Here is a 25,799-nt window from a genome sequence, read left to right on the forward strand (position 1 = left end):
TATCTTCTATAAACTTGTGTATCATAAATTCCTAATACATTGTTTGTGTAATTATGTTTAATATTGTTTGTATAACTTACTAATTATGTTTACTATTCTCAAAACTCTTAATGTGTTGTTTGTTTAAACTTACTAATTATATTTATTAATCTCAACCTTTGTAATCATTAGGATATCTAAATTAATGTTAATTGATGTTCTCACGATTAGTAATATTCTGTACACTCATTTATCAATTACTTTATTGACAAAACTCACAACCTTTGTACGATATTAAGTAATTAGATCATTACCTAATGTTTTGTGTACTCATTAAGCCTAAAGTCTCAGGACATCAGGGTATAAAAACCCCAATCATCCTGTGATGCAGTTAGTTATAATTCTACATCGACACAAGTCACATCATAATTCTGTACTAAATCTAAGTCTAAATCTAAGTCTAAATCCAAACATTTGTAATCAAGTTAATAAGTGTAAAATTCAATAAATCTTTTATTTTTAAAAGTGTTTTCAAACTTACCGTATAACAAATTTGGCGCAGTCGGTAGGATCGCGAGTAAACAAGAAGACAAAGTTAAAACGTGAAGACTTCACCACAAAAGGACAAGAATCGCCGAAGAAGACTCACGGTAGCCGAAGGCTTTCAACACAACTTTGCCGAACCATGCTCAAGATCTGTATGCTGTTATTGTGGTAAGTGGCTAATACTTTGCTCTCTGTTCTAATCAAAATCCCTAACTCTTTTCCAACCTCATAATATTTCACCCGATCAATTAGAAACTATTTCCAATATGTCGACCACAAAACAAGTAGTAGACACTAAAACCGCGGAAACAGTCCCACTCCAAACTCTATTGCAACTAATCCCAGATTTCGATACAAGTCAGGCAAGTCAGGTATATCGATACATTCGTTCCTGCGACTCTGCCTTCAAACTATCTAGCATCCCGCAACAGGAGATACTGTTAATATATGTCTTAAATAAAATAACAGGGCCTTACTCTTCAGACGTCCATTCTAAGCAACATGGAAACTGGTGTGAGTTAAAACAGTTCTTAATTCAAAAGTTCTCACAAACTAAGACCCTCGCACACCTCCATTTAGAATTACAATCGATGTTCCAAAGAAACACCGAAACGGTAACCGAATATTTACATAGGGTCGACCTGTGCCGTAACAAGATCCTAGAAAAACTAACCGCGGAAGTCCTAGACAACTCATTGCCAGACCGTAAAATAACTACGGAGGAAACTGCCTTAAGCGTATTCGTCAATGGGCTTAATTCTGACATAGGGACTATGCTTCGCACAAAAGAATTTTCCAACCTGTCTGATGCTGGCAACTTCGCCATGCAAGAGGACAAAGTTAGAAAAATGAACAGCGCTAGGCAGGCACTTCATTCAGGTTATAAACAACCAACATTTAACAGACCGACAATAAATAAAACTCTTTCAAATCAGCCTCAAAAAACATGCAATTATTGCAAAAAGCCTGGGCATGTCATCTCCGAGTGTCGAAAACGAGCATTTAACAACAGTCTTAGGACACCTCCGAATCACAACATTACACCTCAAATAACACCCTCAAATCATAACACCAGGCCCATCCAACGCAACATTAACCATTTAAACTCGCAAGCGGCCATGGAAACGGGCATCTACATGGAAACCGCTTCAGCCAACTTCNCCCAGAGCCCGCTTCTCAGATGCCCAGACACCGACATCGACCCCGAGTTCTCAAGAATTCTAGTGCACCCTACACCGCCACATTCAACTTCCCAACCTACACCAAAAAGCGTTCCTAGTAACAAGCCGAATCCAGTCCATCGGGGACAGGCGCAAGCTAGGGATACGAATATCACACACGTAGGTGGGTATTTCTCATCGCCACGGTTCTCATCGTCACCTTCGTGGCGAATTTTATTTCTAACTTATTTCAACTTTTTGTAAACAAAAATTGTAGCGCTTGATGTGAAGATTGTATACTCAGTAAATCAGTCAAATAGTGAGTCTCGTTTGGAAGCTTTAACGTTTTGAATTTTTTGATGCCACGAAAGTGATTCTGTACTTCACAGCAATAATTTTTTCAAACTTTATTACTGTAAATGACTCTTAAGTGTTTATAAAACATATATTTTGTCTTATTTTCATAGATAAATAGCAATAACATAACATAAATAGGTACCTACTTAAATACAAGATAAAATTTTACCGATTACGTCACCTATTAAGTTACAAGATTCTACGCAATTGGTTTTAAGGGTGATACTGGTGGCATTCTGAAATGCTAAAGAAGCAAAAAACGGATTATCAATACCTCAATAAAAAGAATTCTAACTGATTATCAGTCCCTCAACAAAAATATTTTTTTTATTTAGGCCAGAGGGCCTCGTATTTTTGTTGTACAACTTTTAACTCAAACTTCAGATTAAATTTATCTAACAAACAGATATACAGACATGCATACAGTCATACAGACAGATAACAAAAATACCCTTATTTATTTATTGATGTACTGATCTCTACTTACCACGTATAATTTATTAGTTATTAAAATATTGTAAAAACATAAACACCAGTCACTATATTTTAAAATAAACCAAAGCAAGAAATCACTTTCGTGGCCTTTTCGTTATTCTACCCAAATGCATTCCTCACTCAACCCAAAGTAAATATACCAAAAACAAGTATGGATAGCAAAACAACGTTTACTATTTGTCCAGAAATTTAATTATGATAAATACATACTAGTACATTTATTTTTATTTAAAAAAAACATCACCTACATGTTTGATAAAATATACAAACATACATATGGGAAAACTTGCACTTTCAACAAACCGTTGTTAAAGGTAAAAGTGTGAGTTATTATCTTTTTAACTGTTATCTATGCAAATGAGTAACCGATACCGCTTGCCAAGCGGCTTGTCCATCCATTGTTCACCCTTAAACCGGTTTTAATTGTTTTGACAATGTTGCGAATCGGCCTATATTTTGTTTTGTTAGAAAATGTTTAAAAATGTTGATTAACTTAAATATATCGTAGATTTTATTCTATTTTAAGGTAATTTAGAAACTTTGGTCAAATCATACCGCTCAAAACTTATACCGCGGGATTAGTTATCCGTCCACATGAATACTTTTATTAAGATTTATAGTGGATTTATAGTAGATTTATATTAGATTCAAATTATGTTAGTTAATGGTTCCTCTTTAATCTGTGATTTTTATTATAAGATTTTAAAAATGTATCTACTTTTTGTTTTGTTATGAAAAGTTATAGTTCTAATTGCATGTAGTCATTATTTTATTTGTGTCCTTTTGTGAAAAACGTTTTTCAAATATATTATTGTATCAGAACTCCTGTAGTTATATTTAATAGCACGATCTTAACACAAAAATTAACTGAGCTTAAATTTCTAAAAAATATATTTTTATTCTGACCGTACATAAAAATCTTATATTTTTTAAGTGGTTTTAAAATGGGTTGAGCTAGGAATGTTTTTGGGGTGAATAAGGAACATAAAATTAAAAATTAGTTGTGGGTAGAGTAAGGAACAAAATTGGGTTGAGTAAGGAAAATAATGAGTGGGTTGAGTTTGTCGTGGGTCGAATACGGAATAACCCGATTTCTACAAAATGGTTTTTCTGAAAAAGTAGTTTTTGTCTGTGCAGAATTAAGGTCTCAAGGTAGTGTTACGTCGGTTAAGCTGTTGTGTAGTGACGATGCAAGAGTGAACTTATAGTGTTACATCTAAGGTTACATTCCATGCGCAAAAACGGGCGGTTACAGCGTGGTTGGTGGTTATGATGTCCGCAAAAAAAAGACCGCACTTGTTTTAAGGTAGGCGTCCACAAACTCGTGGGACGCCGATACCGTAGCTTGGCATGGGCTATGCCAGATATCTCATAATACAACAAGACTGGTTTGCCAGCTTTAGACTAGGCGCAGACCACCGATTTTTAGTTGGCCGAGCCCGATTTTAAATTGTATGAACAATCGGCCAAATCGAATCGGTGTAATGTGCGCACTTCTATACATGCCCACACTGATCAACTGCCCGACTAAACTATCGGCCGACGAAAAATCGATGGTCTGCGCCTAGGCTTAGCATTCGCCCATTGCCCATACTGATCAACTGCCCGACTAAACTATCGGCCGACGAAAAATCGATGGTCTGCGCCTTAGCATTCATGTAATGTATCAGTGGTGCCACTGTCAACGGTCTGACGATTCGAAAGTCGAGGAACCCTATCGATAGCCGATGACCGCTGGGCTATTGTGGTGAGGACTCTCCAAACACAAGCATAAACATAGCGTTCTTAAAGGGGTTAATATTATGAGCATTAAAAAACTTGAAATATCTATCGTTCGTCATTTTTGTTTCAATCAATGTTGCGTAGCTTATAGTGCAGCTACATTACGTTGTAAGCGACAATGTTTACTTTCAGATGCGCCGTGTGCCGAGAGGAAAAGTTTTTGCTCGCTGCATTACAAAATGGTTGCATAATAATATGCTAACATAATCAAATTGGCATTAACATTATTATGTTAAATCCGGAATTTGTTTATTCAATATGCAATCTGCAAACCATGTATTTTAGGTTGATCCTATTGATTCCGCATTGAGATTTTCGATACTTATTGCAATTTCATGACTGGTTCTTTTCAACAACTTATTGGAAAGGGGCCGTCCATAAATTACGTCATCGATTTTTTCAGATTTTAGACCCCCCCCCCTACAATCATCCTATCGTCATTTTTTAATGACCCCCCCCCCTTCTCCCAAAATTGACGTCATTACCAGTTTGACAAAATTAAAACACTTGGTTATAGAATCACCTTATATTTTATTTTTTTAATAGATAGAGTGATTCTTAAGGAAGGTTTATATGTATAATACTGTAAGTACCATGTAATACTAGCGGCCGCCCGCAACTTCGTACGCGTGGATCCCGTTTCATCCCCTTTCATCTATCACGCGGTTTAGATTTTTTCATACAAATGTTTTTTCCCGCTAACTCCCGTTTCCGTGGGAATTTTGCAATATCCTGTTGTAACTAGGCTTTAAGTTTACTAAGATACCTGCATGCCAAATTTCAAGCGTCAAACTTAAGCGGTTTAGTATTTTCATATAAAAGATTTTTCCCGCTAATTCCCGTTCCCGTGGGAATTCCTAAGTATCCTATAACCTGCCCAGGAGTACGAAGAATAATTGTACCAAATTTCGTTAAAATCCGTCGAGTAGTTTTTGTTTCTATAAGGAACATACAGACAGACATACAAAAATTTTACTGATTGCATTTTTGGCATCAGTATCGATCACTAGTCACCCCCTGATAGTTATTTTGAAAATATACAGGGTGTTAGGTAAATGGGTATATGAGCCGACACTAGCCCATGTTAACATGGGCATATAAATGGTATGGTGAAGTCAGAAACTCGATATCATCATTTTAATTTTTTAATTTTCATACAAAATAAATTTTATTAAATCCGATTTGTATGAAAATTAAAATAATTAAAATGAAGATATCAATTTTCTTACTTCACCATACCATTTATATGCCCACGTTAACATGGGCTAGTGTCGGCTCATATACCCATTTACCTAACACCCTGTATTTCATGTACAGAATTGACCTCTCTACAGATTCATTATAAGTATAGATATAGATTATTGTTAGATTATTTTATCTGTAGTTATTACTGTATTTGTGTACATCTATGTTGCATTATGTATGTTTATTATGAGTTATTTTAGTATTGTACGCGCCTTAGAGCTCTTAGAGCTCCCTCTCACATTTGCAGTCTTACTTACTAGGTGTGCTGGAAGAAATTTCTTTTTAGAAATAATCTTTTTGTACGTGAACAATAAACTATAAATAAATAAATAAGAATGACGTCAATTTCGAAACACCCCCCCCCCCCTATCTATCATTTACCGTCATCCGCAGACCAACCCCCCCCCCCCCTAATTTAGAATGACGTAATATATGGACGGCCCCAAATCAAATATTAGACGATACCTAGACGTCCCTCACTAATTAGCCAGAGGAAAATCGAGGATCTTATCTAACTCCACATGCTGTCATCTGCATACCGGTACACCATAACATATAACTTAGATATGGAATAGAGTATTTATTATGAGGGTTTTAAATGTCCCCACGTCGAGGGCGAAATAAGGGTATAAAATAAATGTATACCTACTAGGTCATTGACCGATTTGTCACTAATTTTTTTGTGATTGTAAGACAGTGGTGGCCGAGTTTGGTGCGGCGCTTGCCAAAAAATAATGAGCAAGATAAGGCTTTATAAGGATTTGTTTCAATTAGCTCGAACAAGCTAAAGTTTATCTCTAGAATAGCAACAGCCTGATATTGGTTTCCAACTAAGGCAAACCGAGAACAAAAGCCTGCGGTTTTAAGGTAATGTTACATTGTGGTTAGCACCCAGTTATGTCATAGCAACACAGTTAACTATACTTACTGTACAGTGTACAGCCATAGTGGTCATAGTCATTGAGGGTAATCATGCGAGTCATTGCGTTAGTGTTAACTTGTGAGTATGGTTGGCATATTAAGCTCATTATATGCCAGTTAAAGATCTACAAAAGTTGGTCATTTCAAGCAAAATACTGTCGTGTAATCTCTTGATTTAACCCTTCGTGGTAAGCTAAATAAATATACTTGTGTTACGGGTGGGTTCACCAAAATAGTCGAGCAGTGGCGGGTTTTGACCCGCGTTCCTCGGATCTCGAGAATCATTCTTCGAACTCCACCTTCACCGTTTGGCTATTATCGCTGGTTCTCAGTGTTTTATTAGTTTATTACTATCAACTGGAACACTACCTATTTTTTAAATCCACAACGAGGATTAAGCTCATTATATGCCAGTTAAAGATCTACAAAAGTTGGTCATTTCAAGCAAAATACTGTCGTGTAATCTCTTGATTTAACCCTTCGTGGTAAGCTAAATAAATATACTTGTGTTACGGGTGGGTTCACCAAAATAGTCGAGCAGTGGCGGGTTTTGACCCGCGTTCCTCGGATCTCGAGAATCATTCTTCGAACTCCACCTTCACCGTTTGGCTATTATCGCTGGTTCTCAGTGTTTTATTAGTTTATTACTATCAACTGGAACACTACCTATTTTTTAAATCCACAACGAGGAAGCTCTTGGCCTGTATCTCACCTGATGGTAAGTGACGGATCAGGCCGAAGCTGAAGGTGGAAGCGAGCTTCACCCGGAATCCTCAACCACGGAGGAACTGGCTATCTTACCTCTAACTGTCGGAACACCACAATGTTGTTGTTAACATTGCTGTTATGGTGACAGACTTAGGTAAGATGGTGGTAGCTAGCCAGGCGAACTTAGAACAAGCCCTGCCACCAACCAAACCGAACAGAAAATTCTGCCCCTACTGGGAATCGAACCCGGGACCTCTGCGTCTGAAGCAGGTGGTCTTACCACTAGATCACAGAGGCGGTTAAGTTATTAAAACTAACCCAAAACTTTCAGATTGAACACCTACAGGGGTATTAAAACTAGGGCAGTTCTTTGGTATTTGACTATCTGCAATTGATCAGCCTACTTTCGCTAGCCGCTAGCTATAATGTCGATAATATTGATAAAGTTTATTAGATCTTATCAATAGCATGTATCTGATTAGATTCAATTCAGATTAAAATCTTTATTTTTATATTCAGGCCTGAGTCAGTGCACCTATAGCTACTTTCAAATTTAGCATTCCTTTAGTTAGTTTATTTTTTAGTTTTCATGCCTACTTGAGGCTTCTTCCTATACGTCCCAAATATAACGTGTACCACCACTACTTCAGAACAACATAATCTGCTGTAGTTGAAACAAAACAAGCATCTTTGCGTTTTTTAGATTTACTTACCTTACATTATTTCCATACATTAACACCCGTATTCACAAACGATGCTTGCTTAAGTGAAGCAGAAAATCGAACGCACAACGTTGAATAGTGCTCTGTGATTGATTCATGTGTCACCCTGTGCGCCCACGCGCACTGTGAGACCTCATAGTAATGTTTGTGAATACGCGCCTTAGTGCTGGGTGCCAGGACACAGTAGATCTGTATGGACTAAGTACTAACGCAACTACATAAAATGAGTATGAACTTAACCTAAGTAACTGTTAAAGTCTAAACTGTATTATTAGAACTTCCAGCTTGCACAAGATTACCTACGTCTCGTTTTAACCTCGTAATATTACTGGAAAAGAGCTCGTAACATTTGTATGGTCATACATCAAAGTCATACATTGCACCGTATTGGAAAGCGAAGGAAAATGACAGTGAGTGTAGGCATATTCAAACTAATATTATAAATGCGAAAGTAACTCTGTCTGTTTTATTATTTGTTAGGTTACGCCAAAACCGTAGTACCATTTGGATAGGTAGGCACCTCTACTGGGCAGTAACACAGATTAAGTAATAGTACCAGCAGTAATGTACCATCCTAGACTGCATCTCACTTAACATCAAGTATAATTGCGTTCATATACTTGCCTTGTTCTGCATAAAAAATGAATTTTGTTAAAAAAACAGATTAGAAATACGACATGAGTAGGTAAAGGAATAAAGAAAGAAGGGACCTTGAAGACAAAATTTACCATTAAAAGGGGGTGAAGCAGGAGTTTATGTACAACCTATCAGTTCTCAAATTTGTGATATGAAGATTCATATTATATGGTAAGAAATTAAGTAGTTTTTGGATCGTGCGAACCAAAATCTACTCAAGCAAAGCCTCGGGCAAAAGCCTGTTACTCATAATCTGACTCGTATCAAGATTAGAAAGGGGTCGCGCGGAAAATTATGGATTAAAGTCTATGATTTGCAATAATCTTGAACAATCAAGTCATGTAAGTTTGTAACTTATGCCACTAATCTTTTCGTGATCTCAACTGACCGTGGTAAAATATAACTTATAGAGAAGGGAATAAATCATATAACCCTATACAATTAGGTGGAACAGTTATGATGCAGTAGCTAGCCTTGAGTTAATAGAGCCCTTAATCTGGGGACCTAGAACCACACCTTAGAAATTAGGTTAAAGAAGATACACCCAACAATCACCATGATACTAAATTCAATTTTTCCATTAACTTGGGTGGGTATTTGACACCAATAACCAATAATTTCAAGGCACTACTTGTGAAAGAACATTTCATTTTTGCCCAGAAAACCTAATTGGTTTTCAATTATCTGTAAAATAGATTTAGTCCAGTCATTATAGTAAGTTCACCTCGGAATTGGAGATACCCAGCTGTAAGTCTGTAAATACGTGTATATTGACACCCTAAAAGTTGTCTCAAAACCTACATATGGTAGGGTGTAAGCAACTATTAAATTTCAAGGTCAACGGTCACAAAAATCGGTTTTTTGCGCTTTTTTTTAGAAATATCTCATTTCCTATGGGTTTTTTGCTATTTGTATTTATTATCAATATTGTAGAATACTAAATTCTTTACAAATTTTGTTTAAAAACTTTTTTTATACGGTGAACCGTTTTCGAGATAGAGGGCGGAGAGCGCGCGGTCACTGCATCACTTCAGGTCTACTTAAGCGGTTTAGATTTTTCACACAAAAGGATTTTCCCGCTAATTCCTGTGAGAATTTCGGGAATTCCTTGTTGTAACTAAGCTTTGAGTTTACTAAGGTACCTACATGCCAAATTTCAAGCGTCTAACTTCCGTTAAGCGTTTAGATTTTTCATACAAAAGGATTTTCCCGCTAATTCCTGTTCCCGTGGGAATTCCTAAGTATACTATAACCTGCCCAGGTGTATGAAGAATAATTGTACCAAGTTTCGTTAAAATCCGTCGAGTAGTTTTTGTTTCTATAAGGAACATACAGACGGACAGAATTCTATACATGAAATATATTTTCAAAATAACTATCAGGGGGTGATTAGTGATCGATACTGATGCCAAAAATGCAATCAGTAAAATTTTTGTCTGTCTGTCTGTCCGTCTGTATGTTCCTTATAGAAACAAAAACTACTCGACGGATTTTAACGAAACTTGGTACAATTATTCTTCATACACCTGGGCAGGTTATAGTTTACTTAGGAATTCCCACGGGAACAGGAATTAGCGGGAAAATCCTTTTGTATGAAAAATCTAAACGCTTAACGGAAGTTAGACGCTTGAAATTTGGCATGTAGGTACCTTAGTAAACTTAAAGCTTATTTACAACAAGTAATTACCGAAATTCCCACGGGAATTAGCGGGAAAATCCTTTTGTATGAAAAACCTAAACCACTTAAGTTGACCTGAAGTGATGCAGTGACCGCGCGCTCTCCGCCCTCTATCTCGAAAACGGTTCACCGTATAAAAAAATTTTCAAAACAAAATTTGTAGAGAATTTAGTATTCTACAATATTGATAATAAATACAAATAGCAAAAAACCCATAGGAAATGAGATATTTCCAAAAAAAGCGCAAAAAACCGATTTTTGTGACCTTTGACCTTAAAATTTAATAGTTGCTTACACCCTACCATATGTAGGTTTTGAGACAACTTTTAGGGTGTCAATATACAAGTATTTACAGACTTACAGCTGGGTATCTCGAATTCCGAGATTCTTACCTAATTTAAGCTTAAATGACTGGACTAATTCTAAGATGCCATGAAAGAAAACAATGGCGGTGTACAACCAAATTCGTTTTCCTCAAATAGGCCACGTACCTACCTAGTTTTAATAAAATTTTGTCGTCCTTTTTTTGACGCGGAGGAAATGCTTTGCACGCTGTCACTGCTCCCGGAGAGCAGTGGTGTGTGGGACTCCCGATGACTTAAAAAGCGCTGTTGACGGTATATCCACAAAACCTCCGTATCGTTCCGTCATCGCCCGATTGGCTGGATCCAGTAGTCTTCCATCACATAACCCAAGCAACCCAATACTTCCCATCTCCAAGCCTTCGTAACCGCAACCCGACTACGGGCAAGGGCGCAGTGTGTGCGCGCACGCAACTCTTTTACGTAACTGCGTTATGTTCTGTTATTGTTTGTACCGACTGTTCCAGAGCATTAATAAATATGTAGATAGTTTATTGGTCTTGCATTTTCTTTCTACTCTATAACAAAGATGCATAGGTTTTCACTTTTTCAGTATGATTTGGCAGATTCTAAAATTTGTATAATTATATCCATGTCTCAATAAAGGTCATAGATTCAGGTCCTACTTAAAACAGTCGAGTTTTTCAAGTTTCATATCATGTTCAAGATGTAATATAGCCTCAAATACGAATCCAAACTGGCACTTATGAAAAAGGCTACCAGCATAAACCCGTTTAGTTTATGCTAGTTGCCTTTTTCCTTTCGCTGTGTAAATATTTTCTTTTTCAGGCAGAAAAAGCCGATTGTTCTGTTATCGGTTACCATTTGTAATTCAGATTTTGTTTACTAGAATTAAAAATAAACTCCTCGTACTCCCTTAAAATAGGGCAAATCCGAGAAAACCCGGTCGTATGGCAGCATTGGCAGCCTTGTTCATCGCCACTTCTAATGTCACCTTTTCTTTCCCACAGGGCTACACTCAGACCTTTCCCTCACGTCTTTAGACGGGGAGGAGGGCGAGACCCTCCGACGGGGGGCCCTCGCCGCGGCTTGCGCGGACGCCGTCGCCGCCTACGCCACTCTGGAAGGTTCTAGAGTGAGAGACTCCATCGCGGCGCACGCCAGAAGGGCACTGGAGCGAGAGAGACAGATCGATGAGAAAAACGACATCATCGCGGAACTGTCTTCTAAGGTAAGCTTTTTTAGACAGTTCAGGCAAAGGAATAAAATCATAGAGCCTATCCTACTTCTTGCCGTGAACGTATAGGCTGTCTACGCCACTCTGGAGGGTTCTAGAGTGAGAGACTCCATCGCGGCGCACGCCAGAAGGGCACTGGAGCGAGAGAGACAGATCGATGAGAAGAACGACGTCATCGCGGAACTGTCTTCTAAGGTAAGCTTTTTTAGACAGTTCAGGCAAAGGAATAAAATCATAGAGCCTATCCTACTTCTTGCCGTGAACGTATAGGCTGTCTACGCCACTCTGGAGGGTTCTAGAGTGAGAGACTCCATCGCGGCGCACGCCAGAAGGGCACTGGAGCGAGAGAGACAGATCGATGAGAAGAACGACGTCATCGCGGAACTGTCTTCTAAGGTAAGCTTATTTTAGTTAGTTCAGGCAAAGGAATAAAATCATAGAGCCTATCCCACTTCTCGCCGCCTACGCCACTCTGGAAGGTTCTAGAGTGAGAGACTCCATCGCGGCGCACGCCAGAAGGGCACTGGAGCGAGAGAGACAGATCGATGAGAAGAACGACGTCATCGCGGAACTGTCTTCTAAGGTGAGCTTTTTATTTTCGGTGATTTAGGCAAAGGAATAAAATCATAAAGCTTATCCCATTTCTCGTCGCCATTCCTCAAAACTTGAGAGACTCAGATACAGACGAAAAGTCATTATGGAGCGATTTTTTAGCAGCGTAATTGGGCAAAAGAATGCAATATTATTAACCGTCAGAACTACAGTTAAATAAACTGATAATAATTTCTTTTCAACAAATATAATTACTACTGCAGCATCTCTTCCGACGTTTTTATTATCATAGTTTTTAACACCACTAATAAACTTTTTGTCAAGCAAAAAATTTTTGTAATATTAATAAGCGATTCGAGGCATGTTCGCTCCATTGCAGATCGGATCTGGATTCTTCGGGTGAGATTGTGATCACGAAGCATAATCAATATAGAAATATGTAACATTAATTCTGCAATAAGCAAAATCTTCTGAAAAAATGTTTTTCTTGCTTGTAATAACACCGTTACGCAGTAACTGGTTTGTTTCGTTAGATCTGTATCTCGCGTGATCGCTTTGATGCTAACTGAGAGATAAATATCCATTATGGATACGGAAAACACTGTTAAATTGGCAAAACCTGTTTCAGTAACAAAATATTTTTTTCTTGAAATACAGTTCTGAGCTAGGCCGTTATGCTCTAACTGGCTACGAGATATAACGTCGCTGCTTATAAAAAGTTATCTCTACATTTCGTGATAAAGCGTAAAGGTCTGCGCAGAAAAAAACTTTGAATCGCAAAAAAATATGTCCGCCAAGAAATTACCTACTACCACCTACGGACCACAGATCACAGAAATTAAAGTGAGATGTGACAAGGGGGCGGGACTGGTGTCGCAATATGCCCAAAAACAGCCCCCCTAGACAAAACGCACTTTTTGATCGAATCGAAAATCGAATCCGTCAAAACTCCATACAAAAAAGGGGCTTTTCGACCACTTTTCGACTGGTTTGTGATTATAATTTGCACTTTGTCTAGACCCACAGATCACCTTGCTCGTAACAGTAATGATGACAGCAGCGACGTCAAAATGTAAACAGTTTACGTTGCTTGCGTAGTACTAAAGATTATTCGAACGTTGAGTACTGATACCGCAGTGGATAATGAGCACATATTTTGGTTACTTTGTGTATGTGAATTTCTAATGCGACACTGAGTTTCGAACTGAGCGCATTAGTTGGCATCTCTCTATATCTCTATTTTATTTATTTATTTTATTTTTATTTTACAAGGAAAACAATACAGTGTTGAACTATGCTACCGATTCAACGCATACGGTGTCAATTTTGTTTATTTCTGAGATTACACAGATTCATTTCGCTGTATGCGTTGCTACTCGTCACGTTAGTTCAATTTTTTTCTGAAATTCCTGATCTTTTGTCCAGTCTAGTCCCTCGATGTCCTCGGTTATTCAGGGGACTTTTTGTACGAGATACTTTTACTCCTCCGTGTAAGGGATCTAAAATTGACGACAAAATAGTAGATAAATTGTGCATAGTCTGTGCAGGCCTTTATCCGAAACAAACTATTTAGGTGCTACACCAACGCGTTCGGATTGCAACTGACGGTAGTTCGACACGCGGTAAATTCAATCTGAATACCGTTGTGGAAGGGTTGTCACTTCAAACGTTTAGCAGGCATTACCTATAGTTTCCTGAAAGAGATACGAGAGTTAGAGGCATTAAAGGCAGGCAGTAGGTACTCGTAACAGGACTTTGTTTCAACCTAATGTCATCCACTGCTGGAGAACGCCCTCCCTCATGGATTTCCACAACTTCTTACCGGTTCTGCGCTACCCTCATCCAGGGGCTTCCCATGACCTTCGTCAGATTTTCGGTCCAACGAGTGGGAGGCCCACACTTTGTTTTTCATTCTAAAGTCTTCAAAGATTTTTCGAACTTTTTGACCCAATTTCGTGACCCAAATATTAAAAATTTCATATATATATTGCAATACATCATAGAAGTCTTAGACATAGACGTAAATGCCGCAGCTTGTCTATGCTTATCAATCTAAGATGGCAACCCTATCTCCATCATTACGCCAACTCGATTTATCATCGATAATTCTCCGAGTTGCGGTGTGCGCAAACGCAATGGTATTACGCGGGCTGTTCAGGTTAATATTCACTTAGCGGTGCGCTCGGTTACCGGATTATTCTATTAGTTGAACTGATGGCACATCAAGCTGCACCGTAGAGTCTTGTGTCGATTGTGATAGGTGTGATTTTGCAACGAAAATGTGCTGTCGATTGTACATAGAGTTGTATTAGTAATGGTATTGAGAGATTTTTTTTAAACTTGCAGTTAGAGATGGGCAAACAAAAGGATTTGATTGTAAAAGTGTGAAAAACTGAAGTGAATGTTTTTTTCATTTTCACCCATTTTCTGTACCAAAGTATTACCCTAAAGAAGAACAGTTCTGAACTGGTCTACTGGTCATATTTCAAATACATCTACACTAATATTAAAAAGAGGATTTTTTTTTGTTTATTTATTAATATTAATTTAGATACAGTTACAGTTTAAACTGAATAGGCTCCAAAACTACTGGACCGATTCGAAAAAATCGTTCAACATTATAAACCTACATTATTTCTGATGAATATAGGCGATACGGAGTTCGTCGTGACAGCTAGTTACACTATAATAATTATTATTTGATTATCAGTTCCTTATAGGTTTCTTATTACACCGCCACGAAACCTTAAGATCCGATTTGCTTTCGTCACACCACGGATCCGGATAATCCGTAATCCGAGCCTTCCGGAACACGCGCTAAAAAGATGAGGGTAATAACATAAACTGATTAACACGTAGACACAAGGAAAAGCTACTTATCTTTCTCACGGTTCAATGGCTCAGTTACTCGTTGAAAATCTTTCGTATTTTTGTACCTACCAGAAGTAATAAAAATATATTTAACACTGAGGCTATGAATGAGCTCTTTTAATTTCTCTTTTTCACCCTATTCTTCATTCAGCTCCTTCTATCTTTGTGAGGTCGTCGGTCCACCTTGTGGGTGGCCAACCGCCATCTTACTAGCATACTTTTTCGCCGGCAGTGACCTCATTGGGGACTTAAAATCAGTGTCGTCGCATGCCCACAGCTGCCTCGATTAATTCTGAGCGTCAGCTCTTCTGCGAAGAAGGGGTCACCCTTCTTCGCAGAAGGGCATAAGTCTAACCCAGTTCTCGTTCCCACCGCTGTAACTCCTGTGTAGCCAGTATCTACAGCTTGGCCGCCAATAAACATTCAACCAACGAAGATCTTTGGGTCAGGAAAACCTAAAATAGATATCTAAAACTTTCCTAAATTATAGAATGGTTTAGGCCCCATTGTTCTACTAATCTATTTATCAATGAGTCACCAATCCCACACAGTGCCCACGCTGGTAGCTTTTGTGGTTATCCCCCAGATCTGGTTTAGGCGAATTGACCTCAACCCTTTATGGATGTAAAACAATAAAGCGATATGTTTATGGCCCATAGTCGCATAAGGCAGGATCTGATAATAGTGGTTTGCATGACGTCAGTTTGAATCAGTATTCAAGATTAAATGTGTTTGGACTACATACTAACTATTAAGCACTATTTTGTGCAAAATTCAATAGATTTTTTTTTGTGTATTGTATTTCTTAAACAAAAGACTGGCAAAATTAAATATGTAATTGTTTTCTTACCTCAATTAAACAGCCCATGTGACAAGTGGGTGTAAATAAAAAAATTTAATTAAAATTTTCAATCATTTTAATCCATAAGTCCTCGTCGAATTTTAATTTCACTCGAGCGACGGTAAATCGAGTGTAACGATTTTCGCTGCAAAATAATAAGTCAATATTATGTAACTTGTATGTTTTATGGGTGTACCTACTCAGTCAAAGATCTAATATAGATTCAATTAACTTCAAAACAATATGCTTGTACATCCAATACTCACGTGAAATTAAGCAATGTTAAAAGAACCTAGTTTTTTAACAATTACTATTACAGAAATTCATTTTTAACGAAGGGCCAATGGACTAGAACATAAAAACAATATTGCTCATTGCTAAAGGTCAGGCTAGATTATCAATCAGATATCAAAGAAATAAAATAATAATTAACTGAAAATATAAGTTGAAGGTTGCCTAAAGTCAGGGCCACACTTGTGTCATGCCAAGTGACGCACTAAACGCGCACGAAAGAGTAAGGTGACTATCCTGAGATCTTGGTGTGAGTTTACATCAAACTGTGAATGTGTTAAAGTTTTGCCTTCTGTTCAACCCTTTTTATGCGCACTAAATACCTAAGTACCTCTAAAAAAGAAACCTCACACAAGCCGTGTAAAAAAGCCAAGTAAGAGGAAAAAGTTAACTATCAAAGAGATCGGTTACACGCATCACCTCCTTCTTAATAATGATCTTCAAGCTTTAACCTTTTTTTCATTAATGAGTCATGAGGCTTCAGGTCTCATAATCTTTTAATCTTCTTTTTTTAATCTTTTTAATAAATAGCTGATTTATTATAGGTACCTGAAGTCTGATCCATTAGCTTAGCACTTCACACTAGCAAGTTTTTTTATTGATTATGATGATGATTAATATGATGGTTAATAAGTAACAATAAAAATATTTTACTGACTACTTACACAGCGTTTAAAACCATTCGTCAAATGCAATCGTTTTGAGTTTTGCAGCTACAGCCATTGGCGTATCTAGGGTTCTTTTTCAGGGGGCCTGGGCCCCTGACATACCATGTCATGACATGAGTTACTACCTACTAACAACTATCATCTTCAAATCGGTAGCCCAACATCCTGGGAGGGCACCAGATTATTCTTAGAGGCGTTCGAAACTACATAGGGGACCCCTACGTATTAGTAAACATCCTTGGGACACCAGACCATTCTTGGGCGACCGAAGCTACGTAGGGGACCTCTTCTTATAAGTAAATCAACAATAGTAATTTGTTAAACATAGCTCGTTCGTTTCAGCCAAATGACGTCCACTGCTGTACAAAGGCCTCCCCCAAGGTTTTCCACAATGAACGGTCCTGCGCTGCCTGCATCCAGGCTCTTCCCGCGACCTTTACCAGATCGTCGGTCCACCTAGTAGGAGGCGTGCCCACGTTACGTCTTCCAGCCCGTGGTCGCCACTCGAGAACTTTCCTGCCCCAACGGCCATCGTCTCTACGAGCTATGTGCCCCGCCCACTGCCACTTGATTTTAGCAATTCTGCGAGCTATGTCGGTTACTTTGGTTCTCCTGCGGATCTCCTCATTTCTGATTCTATCACGCAGGGAGACTCCGAGCATAGCCCGCTCCATCGCCCTTTGGGTGACCTTGAGCCTTCTTATGAGGCCCATAGTAAGCGACCACGTCTCAGATCCGTATACCATCACTGGCAACACGCATTGGTCAAATACTTTCGACTTGAGACACTGCGGTATTTCGGACGTGAGTATATGGCGAAGCTTCCCGAACGCTGCCCATCCGAGTTGGATTATGTATACCTACCTGGGACAAACAGTCCAGTTAGGTAGGTCCAACTTCGAGAAAGAGGTCAATCGTCGTTAAACATAGCACGTGTCCATAAATTAACTAGCTACTAATTTGCTAGACGAAAACATAAAAATCACGAAGTATTTGACGTCAGAGTGTAGCAATCCGGGCGTAAGATCTCCGTGACCCCGGCCGAGCGGTCGGCGACCACAGGATCACGTCCTTAGAAAGTGCCTACGTCAGCTAACTGCGGCAATAATTGCTTGTAAAATAATAAATTATGGAGTTTAGTTTAGTGCTCTTTCAGCGATACCTTGTACTAATAGGGTTGTTCAAAAAGTAACGAGAATGGGATATTTCTATCAGCCATTATAAAAATCTGAAAAAAATTGGGCGGTAGCTTAGTTTTTCACTAGCAAAGAAAACAGATTCTAGTGATGAATTAAGCTACTTACACAATTTTTTCCAGATTTTTGTGGTAGACAAGTAGGTACCAGTATTTTTCTGAATTTCAGTCATTGTTGCTTATCCTCCTTTTTTATACATCCATGACAATTTTTACCCTCGTGCACTAGATTTTTTGCCACCGAAGGCTTCGTGCGTGAGTAATTAAAAAATTAGCAATCTCTACCAACCTACATATTTATTTTACATACAAAACTGCTAACAAAAAGTATACATGTACGTAAATAAATCCACAAAAACCCATAGCTTAACTTCTACAATAGCCAATTCTGCTTACTTTTCATTGTCAAATATTGTTATTCATACAAAGGCATTACTCAAACTCATGGCCTTGCCAATCATTAAACCTTGAAGTTTCGTCAAATATAATAGATACCGGAAAACTACATAACCCTATTTTATCTGCATGAAATCGAAACATTTCTTGTCTAATAGGATATCAAATATAGCATCAAACATTGTAAAATGAAGTATAGATTTGTCATTTTGTTACGTTTGATTTGACATCAAAAACTACCTACATAAGATGTTATTTTTCATTCAGTAAAAATATTTTCGCGCCATTTTCAGCTGTCAAAACTCCAACTTTTTCTGACAAAGGAATCACCTTATTCAGCCTTGTTATGCTTGAAAGTGACAACCTTGTGTTTATAGTCTGTGGCCACCATTTCTGCCTCGAAGGCCAAGTTTGTGTATTGTAAGCCTTTTTTAAAGTAAACTAAATGGGAACGCCTGAAATGCTGACGTAAAAAGAGCCCTTGGGCCTACTTTGACTTCATTAATATAAAAAGAGGCCAAGGAAATCAGTTAAGGGCTATTCTTAGTTGTCAGCTAAAAATATGGCAACCTAGATACTTTTATTTATGGTAAAGAATGTAAAATGCTTCCATCCAATGAAAAAGAAGACGCTATAGGTGGCTAGATCGATTTTTAACTGACAATAGTGACTGAGTTTCTTGCGCTGCTTCTTCTCAGCACTGGCCCATTTATTGTCCTGATGCAGTGGTAGGGTTAATACTGGTACATGTTAAAGTGCTTTTTTAAAGCCTAATTGCAGAAATAAATTAGGTTTATGAGTTTTTTTTTCGTTTTTAACTATCACTTTGAAGATTGATAACTCATCATCAACAGCCCTTTCCAGTCCACTACTGGACTATGAGCCTCCTCCACTATAGTGGAGGGTTTTGCCATAATCCCCACGCTTGGCAGGCGGGTTGGAGACCGCAGTTTAAAAGATTGATGTTTTTCAGAGAGCGCTGCTGCCCGTTCTCTGTTTGATGTGTAGTCCCTAAGTCGCCTCTTACGACACCCGCGGGAAGAGTAGGGGTTGGTGATTGATAACTCACTGCAGAAATATTATGTGTCAATTCCATTCATGATATTAGCATTATTGTAATTAAATCCAACTCATCAGACATTAACGAATTATACATATTTTTCTTATGTTTTAGTGCGTTAATTACAGAAATAAATCATCCCTGATAAGTGGATTTATTTATACTTAGCCTGCATGGTTGCGTACACTAATTTGTACTTCGTTAATTATGGAACATGATCAATAATACTTAATTTTACGCTATGGTTTTTTTATTGGTGTATCTATGGTTGATTTCTTCGGCCCTTTTGATGCGAAAAATCGGTCTTAATAAATCAATTACTAATTAACCCTACTAATTGAAACGCTCTTGATCACAATAACACTTTAGAGTAGCTCTTGAGAGCAGATATGATCTATGATGGAAGATTTTTTTCCGTCGGCAAATGCAAGAAGTTGCATACCCATATTACCCATTGCCTAGAAGGGCGGAACCTACTCCCACTAAAACTCGACAGTGTCACGATGTCCTCCGGAGCCCAATCAAACGGAGCCGCGAGTTATTGTTCTAGCCTGGACAATACTGGACATTTGTCCGCGGCTCCGTCTGAAATCTATGTATGATAACCCTAGCTTGCCCTCTAGCCTGGAAGCCCTTTGGGTTGTGTGTATTAGGAACATTAAATATTATGTATTATTATTGTATGTTTTATTGTTATACACGCAGGAAAAGTACCTCTACAAATAAATACAGTTCCTAACTGTTCACCGTGATAATTAGAGACCAATCAAGCCGCTTTAATCAAGCTTAAACGTTTCCAATTAACGAAAGAAACCTCTTCAAGCGCTAATTTTCACAAATCTGATCTTCGCTCGACCTTGTACGAAACAATGGACTGGCAAATGCTAAAAAAGAAAGTGGCACATCGCGTGTCATACGCACATCAGCCGGGTAATGTGGGAATTTGCCTTAATGCATAAATTAATGCGTGGATTAGCCGCGGAAAAATAATGGTATGCACTTATTAATTGTTGGACAATGACTGCGACAGTCTTCGATTTCTGCAGTCATTATCGCTTCAATCGTTATGTAAAATTGTCGTAGTCTTCAAATAAAGGTTTATTTAATCCTCGTCTATATTCACTTTCAGATATTATCTTTAGGTTTCCGCAGACGATGAATTCCTCAATGGATGAGAATTAACAACTTTTGAATGAATTATAGAAGAGTTAACGGCCTAAACTTTCTGTGGCTCCGTCCCAAAGTCATAAGCGGGCATTTTTAGCACTAGTTTTCACCCACAATTCTTACCATCCAGTTGGATTCCAACTCTAACTCTTCCATTTTCTTTTCCAGCTGTCCGTTGCCGAAGTGGAGCTCCGTGCTGCGGCTGAGGAGCGAGACAAGCTCCTCAATGACGCCAACTACAACAGCCTCCAGAACGACGAGGCGGTCACGCGGGCCAGGCAGGAGCGCGACGAGGCCATCGAGAGGAAGAAGGCTGCTGAGGTAAGAACAATCCCTTTCTTCATTTCACCTAAAGACAGCCCGGGAAAAGACTTCAACCTTCCAAGAAACGCCAAACGTGCCTGTGGCGTCTATCCAGTCATTGCAAGCTATAACCAGATCATTGAGAAATGGTCCCCTATCGATTCGGGAAACTCGATAGACTTATGAACAGTCTCCAGAACGACGAGGCGGTCACGCGGGCCAGGCAGGAGCGCGACGAGACCATTGAGAGGAAGAAGGCTGCTGAGGTAAAAGGATAATCCTACCCTACACCACTCATCATCATTTCAGTCATTGGCAGTCCAGCTTCACAGCACGATAATGCACGAAAAAGGAGAGCTTTTTATCCAACCGCTGCCAGCATTCGTCTTGTTGTCAATCTAACGAAACCCATTCTCTCTCCCATTAGAGAACTCGTTTACTCCATCTTTCATAGGTTTTTCCACCGCGAGTCAACCATTGTATGGGTTTGATGAACCAGGACCATTATATGGGTTTGCCTCCTCCTGCTTTTCAAAGGTCAGACGTAGCTCCGTGGTCCTGGGTAAACTTGTTGGCCCCTCATAAAAGGGGGTGTGGTAGATCCTACCAAGAAGTGGAGAGCCGTGGTCTGGGTTTTTTAAGTACCTAAGGCGTCATCCACTAAGTGGCCTCTCCCACTTACTAACGCAAAGTTATTCATAATCTGCTGTCTTACCGAATCCAATGCTGACTTATGAATGTAACACCAAGTGCGTGACCTCATTTGTGACAACGCACGATAAAAAGAATATTTTTAAAGAACAGGGATGTGAGATGGAATATTAACACAAGTGTGCTTGCGTTCCAGGTGGCCCTGGCGAAGACAAGAGTGGAGCTGATGCAGGCCAACAGCCAGCTGTACGAGGCCGTGCGGCAGAAGGTCGACCTCGGCCAACAGTTGGAGCAGTGGCAGGTGTGTAGTCTTAACTTAACCATCACCCGTTTTATGGTTTATGGTTTAAGACATTTATTTCTCTAAAAGAATTACATTCACTTACAAGAGAAATACAAAATTAACCTTAAAACTATAGATTATTTAAAGTTTATACAATTTTCCAATGTTCTACTTAAAATAGCTAAGATCAAGCTTGAATCTACACTTAGGGTTGATTCGACCAAACAAGAGTAAATATAAATCTCAGGATAAATCATCAGTTTTGACAATTTCACATACTTACTGAAACTGTCAATGTTAAGTATACCAGGAGTTATTCTCGGATAAAAGTTTGGTCGAATCGGGCCTAAATCAAGATTTTGGTCTGGGATATCGGCATACATCCAACCAGAGACCTGAATCTATCTTAAGTAACGAATCTAGTTACTTAAATCTATCTGAAGTTTGCTCGCAAATCACCTAGGTACCGATACTTTTATAAATCGAGATTTTATAATACGGCGCTAAAATAAATGCATCCAGGAACTAAATGAGCACTGTGTATTCCAGATGGACATGCAAGAGCTGATCGACGAGCAGATGAAGCACAAGCTGACGTCACAAGAGAAGCGGCGCAAGCTGCCGGAGCCGACGCCGCCGACGCGCACGTCGCGGCTCCTCGGATTTTTTCAGCGGTGATCTGTTGCGTCCCCCTCCTGGCCCGCCCCTCCCCCCACCACGACCCGGCCACTGTCAGCACAGCGATCCTGTTTTTAATTTTGTACAAAAGAGGTTATAACAACGCCGTAGCGCCCGTCACGGCCGCCATCTTGCTCCAGACCGACGCCGTCACCGCCGTAACGAGCGTCGGCCACGTCCTCATTTTACTTTTCAAACCGTGTGATGTGTACACCTTTGCAGTGATAGCTAGTATTTTAATTAGAACGTTTATTGTTAGTGTACGTGTAATTCTTGGATTCTTACTGTACTTATGTAGCGACACTTTCTGATGTTTTATTGGGCATTTTTTTGTGAAATTATACAACTTATTGGTACACGTTCTTGGATCGGTTAGGGCGGATTTGGTACAACAGATGTTATGATGGACTGATACAGCCAAGAGTATCTGAAGGTCCAGTAATTTACAATTTTAAAACGAATTTAAATAGCGATACGAATGAGAAACGAAATAATATAATTCATACTTAGTTCTTTGCAGACACCATAGTGTTAATTACATGGAAAAATCATTAACTTTTTCACTTATCTATAATTGGTTTGAGTAAAATAAAAATCATTAACAATAACAGGAAAGATGTTCAAAATAACGATTCCGCCATTTTTAAAAACTCAGAATGCCAAAATGACAACTGCCTGCTTTTCTTTTTTTAAACAAGGAATCACTAATTAATATCTTTATTAATAACATGCTGTTATAAAATATACCATCTCTGCTTCTAACCAATCCATTGCTTTTTGAAACTACTTTCTGTAAATACACAAGTATAATATAAGTAAATGAGATTATACATTAATGTATAGTTTAACGTCACTCTAAGTGAAATGGTGCACTATAGTTCTAGACTAGATTAAAAATAACAGAAGAAAGTTTTGAATAGCCATATTATTTACCATAAAACGCGAAATGAACATGATCTGCTACAATTTTAGTACCTAATACATAAATAATGTTGTAGTAATTGTATTTTTCAATAGAATAATTCATAATTTAATCAATTTTTTCGCAATATTTAATGTCAAGTTTGTACTGTGCCTTAATAGTACCTGGCCTTAATCGTGCCTTTCGGAGTCAATTGTACTTAATTTTTATTTAACTGAATCAACATTGAAAATTGTTGCATTTTTAAAGTAAAATATAATGTAATTATTAGCTGGTAACATTATTTTTATTATGGAACTTAGTAGCATAATTGGAACCATTATACCTAGAAAAGTGCCTCTTAAACTATTATCTATATATTTAGTAAAGACATTCTTGTGGCAATAACATTTTGGCAAACACTAAAATTTCAAAACTCTGCAAACCAAGACTACCCCCAACATGAACCTTTCTCCAACAGATTTTCAGCTTTAAGCCTTCAGTGCAAGGTTTGAAATCAATTGTCATTTTTGGTAGGGTGGAATGTTGCCACTTGAGAAAAAGAATATCCTTACTAAAACTCAAAGTACAGTTGAAATAAATAAATATAATAATTACTCGCCACAGTGCCTTCTTATGTACTTAATACATTATACATTTGTTTTACTGGGTAATACAATAAATTGTTTTGACAAGCCTTTGCCTTTGAGATTTTTCTCAAAATAGGAAGTAAAAGGCATTCACAATAGACGAATTAAATCGTCGACTGATGAATGTAATAGAACGACTCCCTAAGACAAGATACAATGTATTATCATACAACTATCTACGATCACTTCAATTAAAATAAGGGTAGCTTTATATGACCCGGCGAACTTCGTACCTATGTTCATCAGAAATAATTCAGGATTTGAATGGTGAATTTTTGTTTCATATCGGTCCTGTAATTTCGGAGCCTATTCATTATATAAAACAATCAAATCTTTCCTCTAATATTAGTGTAGACATGTCTGGTCTTAGGGCAGAGGATAGGTGGCGAAATGGCTTGATAAATATTTTTTATTGTAATGCTCATAATATACAAAATGTATTATGATTTCACTTATCTACCAGGGAAATTTTATTACTACTTATTTTACACTTGTGCCTTAATTTCTAACTGTTAAAGCTCAATATTGAATATTTACTAACAATACTTACTAATGTTCATATCTACAATGGCAATACTGCAATATTGTTAGTGTTACTACTTAAATAAATTATACAATTACCATGGGAAATAAATACGGCACAGACAAATTAATTTCATTAATAAAAATGTTTTAATTCATTTAATTTTCCAATATTATATGTATAAATATAAGAGAAAGACATATTTTTTATTAATTTATTGTTAAGACTGAAACTAATTAAATTACTTATTGATTTTTTTAAAGTATTAATTCTACAGATTTCTGCTGAGTTTCTTTCAATTATTGAATTTAACATGTTTGTTAATTTAATCATAATGTTTTAAGACATAAATAATGTTTTAAATACTTTGTCAAAATATATTTTAAACATTAACTATATTATGCCTCATCAATAGAATATTATGAATAATTTAATAAATGACAATAGCAGAATATCATTTTGTACTAAAAAATAATAATTTACTATTCTGTAAGCACAAAAGTGTATGTTCTACGGCGAGTATTCTTCTTAGTCATTCCATGTATTATCTGGGTTCTATTATATTTTAAAATATATTGCATATAAGTTAATGCATGTACCTTTTGTGTGTATATTTGCTATGTACTTACAAAGTATAATATTTGTCCACTCGCTATTGCACTAAATGTTTAAAACAGTCATGGAAATGAAATGAAATCATGCTCAAAACTTAATTAAAACTTGAGCATAAACTCAACCAATCAATTGGTTTAATTCAAATATTTAGAACAACCGCAGGATAAAACAACCCTGAGTTTAGTTTTATAAATAGAGTATCCTTTCATATGGAGCCTCTATCTTAATTTTTCACACTTTTGGTTATTTATTAACGATAATCTAATGATTATAAATTTTATTAGGAAGGTAAGTACATTTAAAACTATGTACCTATTTTAAAAAGATGACACAAGTACCAACATTTTAATGGCACTTAAAACATT

At 37.7% G+C, this 25,799-nt stretch overlaps 1 protein-coding gene across 1 annotated transcript; it reads left to right on the plus strand.

Moving 5' to 3' along the window:
- LOC114358488 (uncharacterized) lies at positions 1 to 25,750 on the plus strand. Its single transcript, XM_028312467.1, has 5 exons — positions 1 to 1,869; positions 11,563 to 11,783; positions 20,999 to 21,151; positions 21,981 to 22,085; positions 22,617 to 25,750. Exons 1-5 carry the CDS (start codon positions 792 to 794, stop codon positions 22,743 to 22,745), a joined length of 1,686 nt encoding a protein of 561 aa, XP_028168268.1. The 5' UTR covers positions 1 to 791; the 3' UTR covers positions 22,746 to 25,750.
- The last annotated feature ends 49 nt before the right edge of the window (positions 25,751 to 25,799 follow it).

This window comes from Ostrinia furnacalis, unplaced genomic scaffold, assembly GCF_004193835.3.
Source record: "Ostrinia furnacalis isolate ACB-3 unplaced genomic scaffold, ASM419383v2 OfSCF0292, whole genome shotgun sequence".
NCBI lineage: Eukaryota > Metazoa > Arthropoda > Insecta > Lepidoptera > Crambidae > Ostrinia > Ostrinia furnacalis.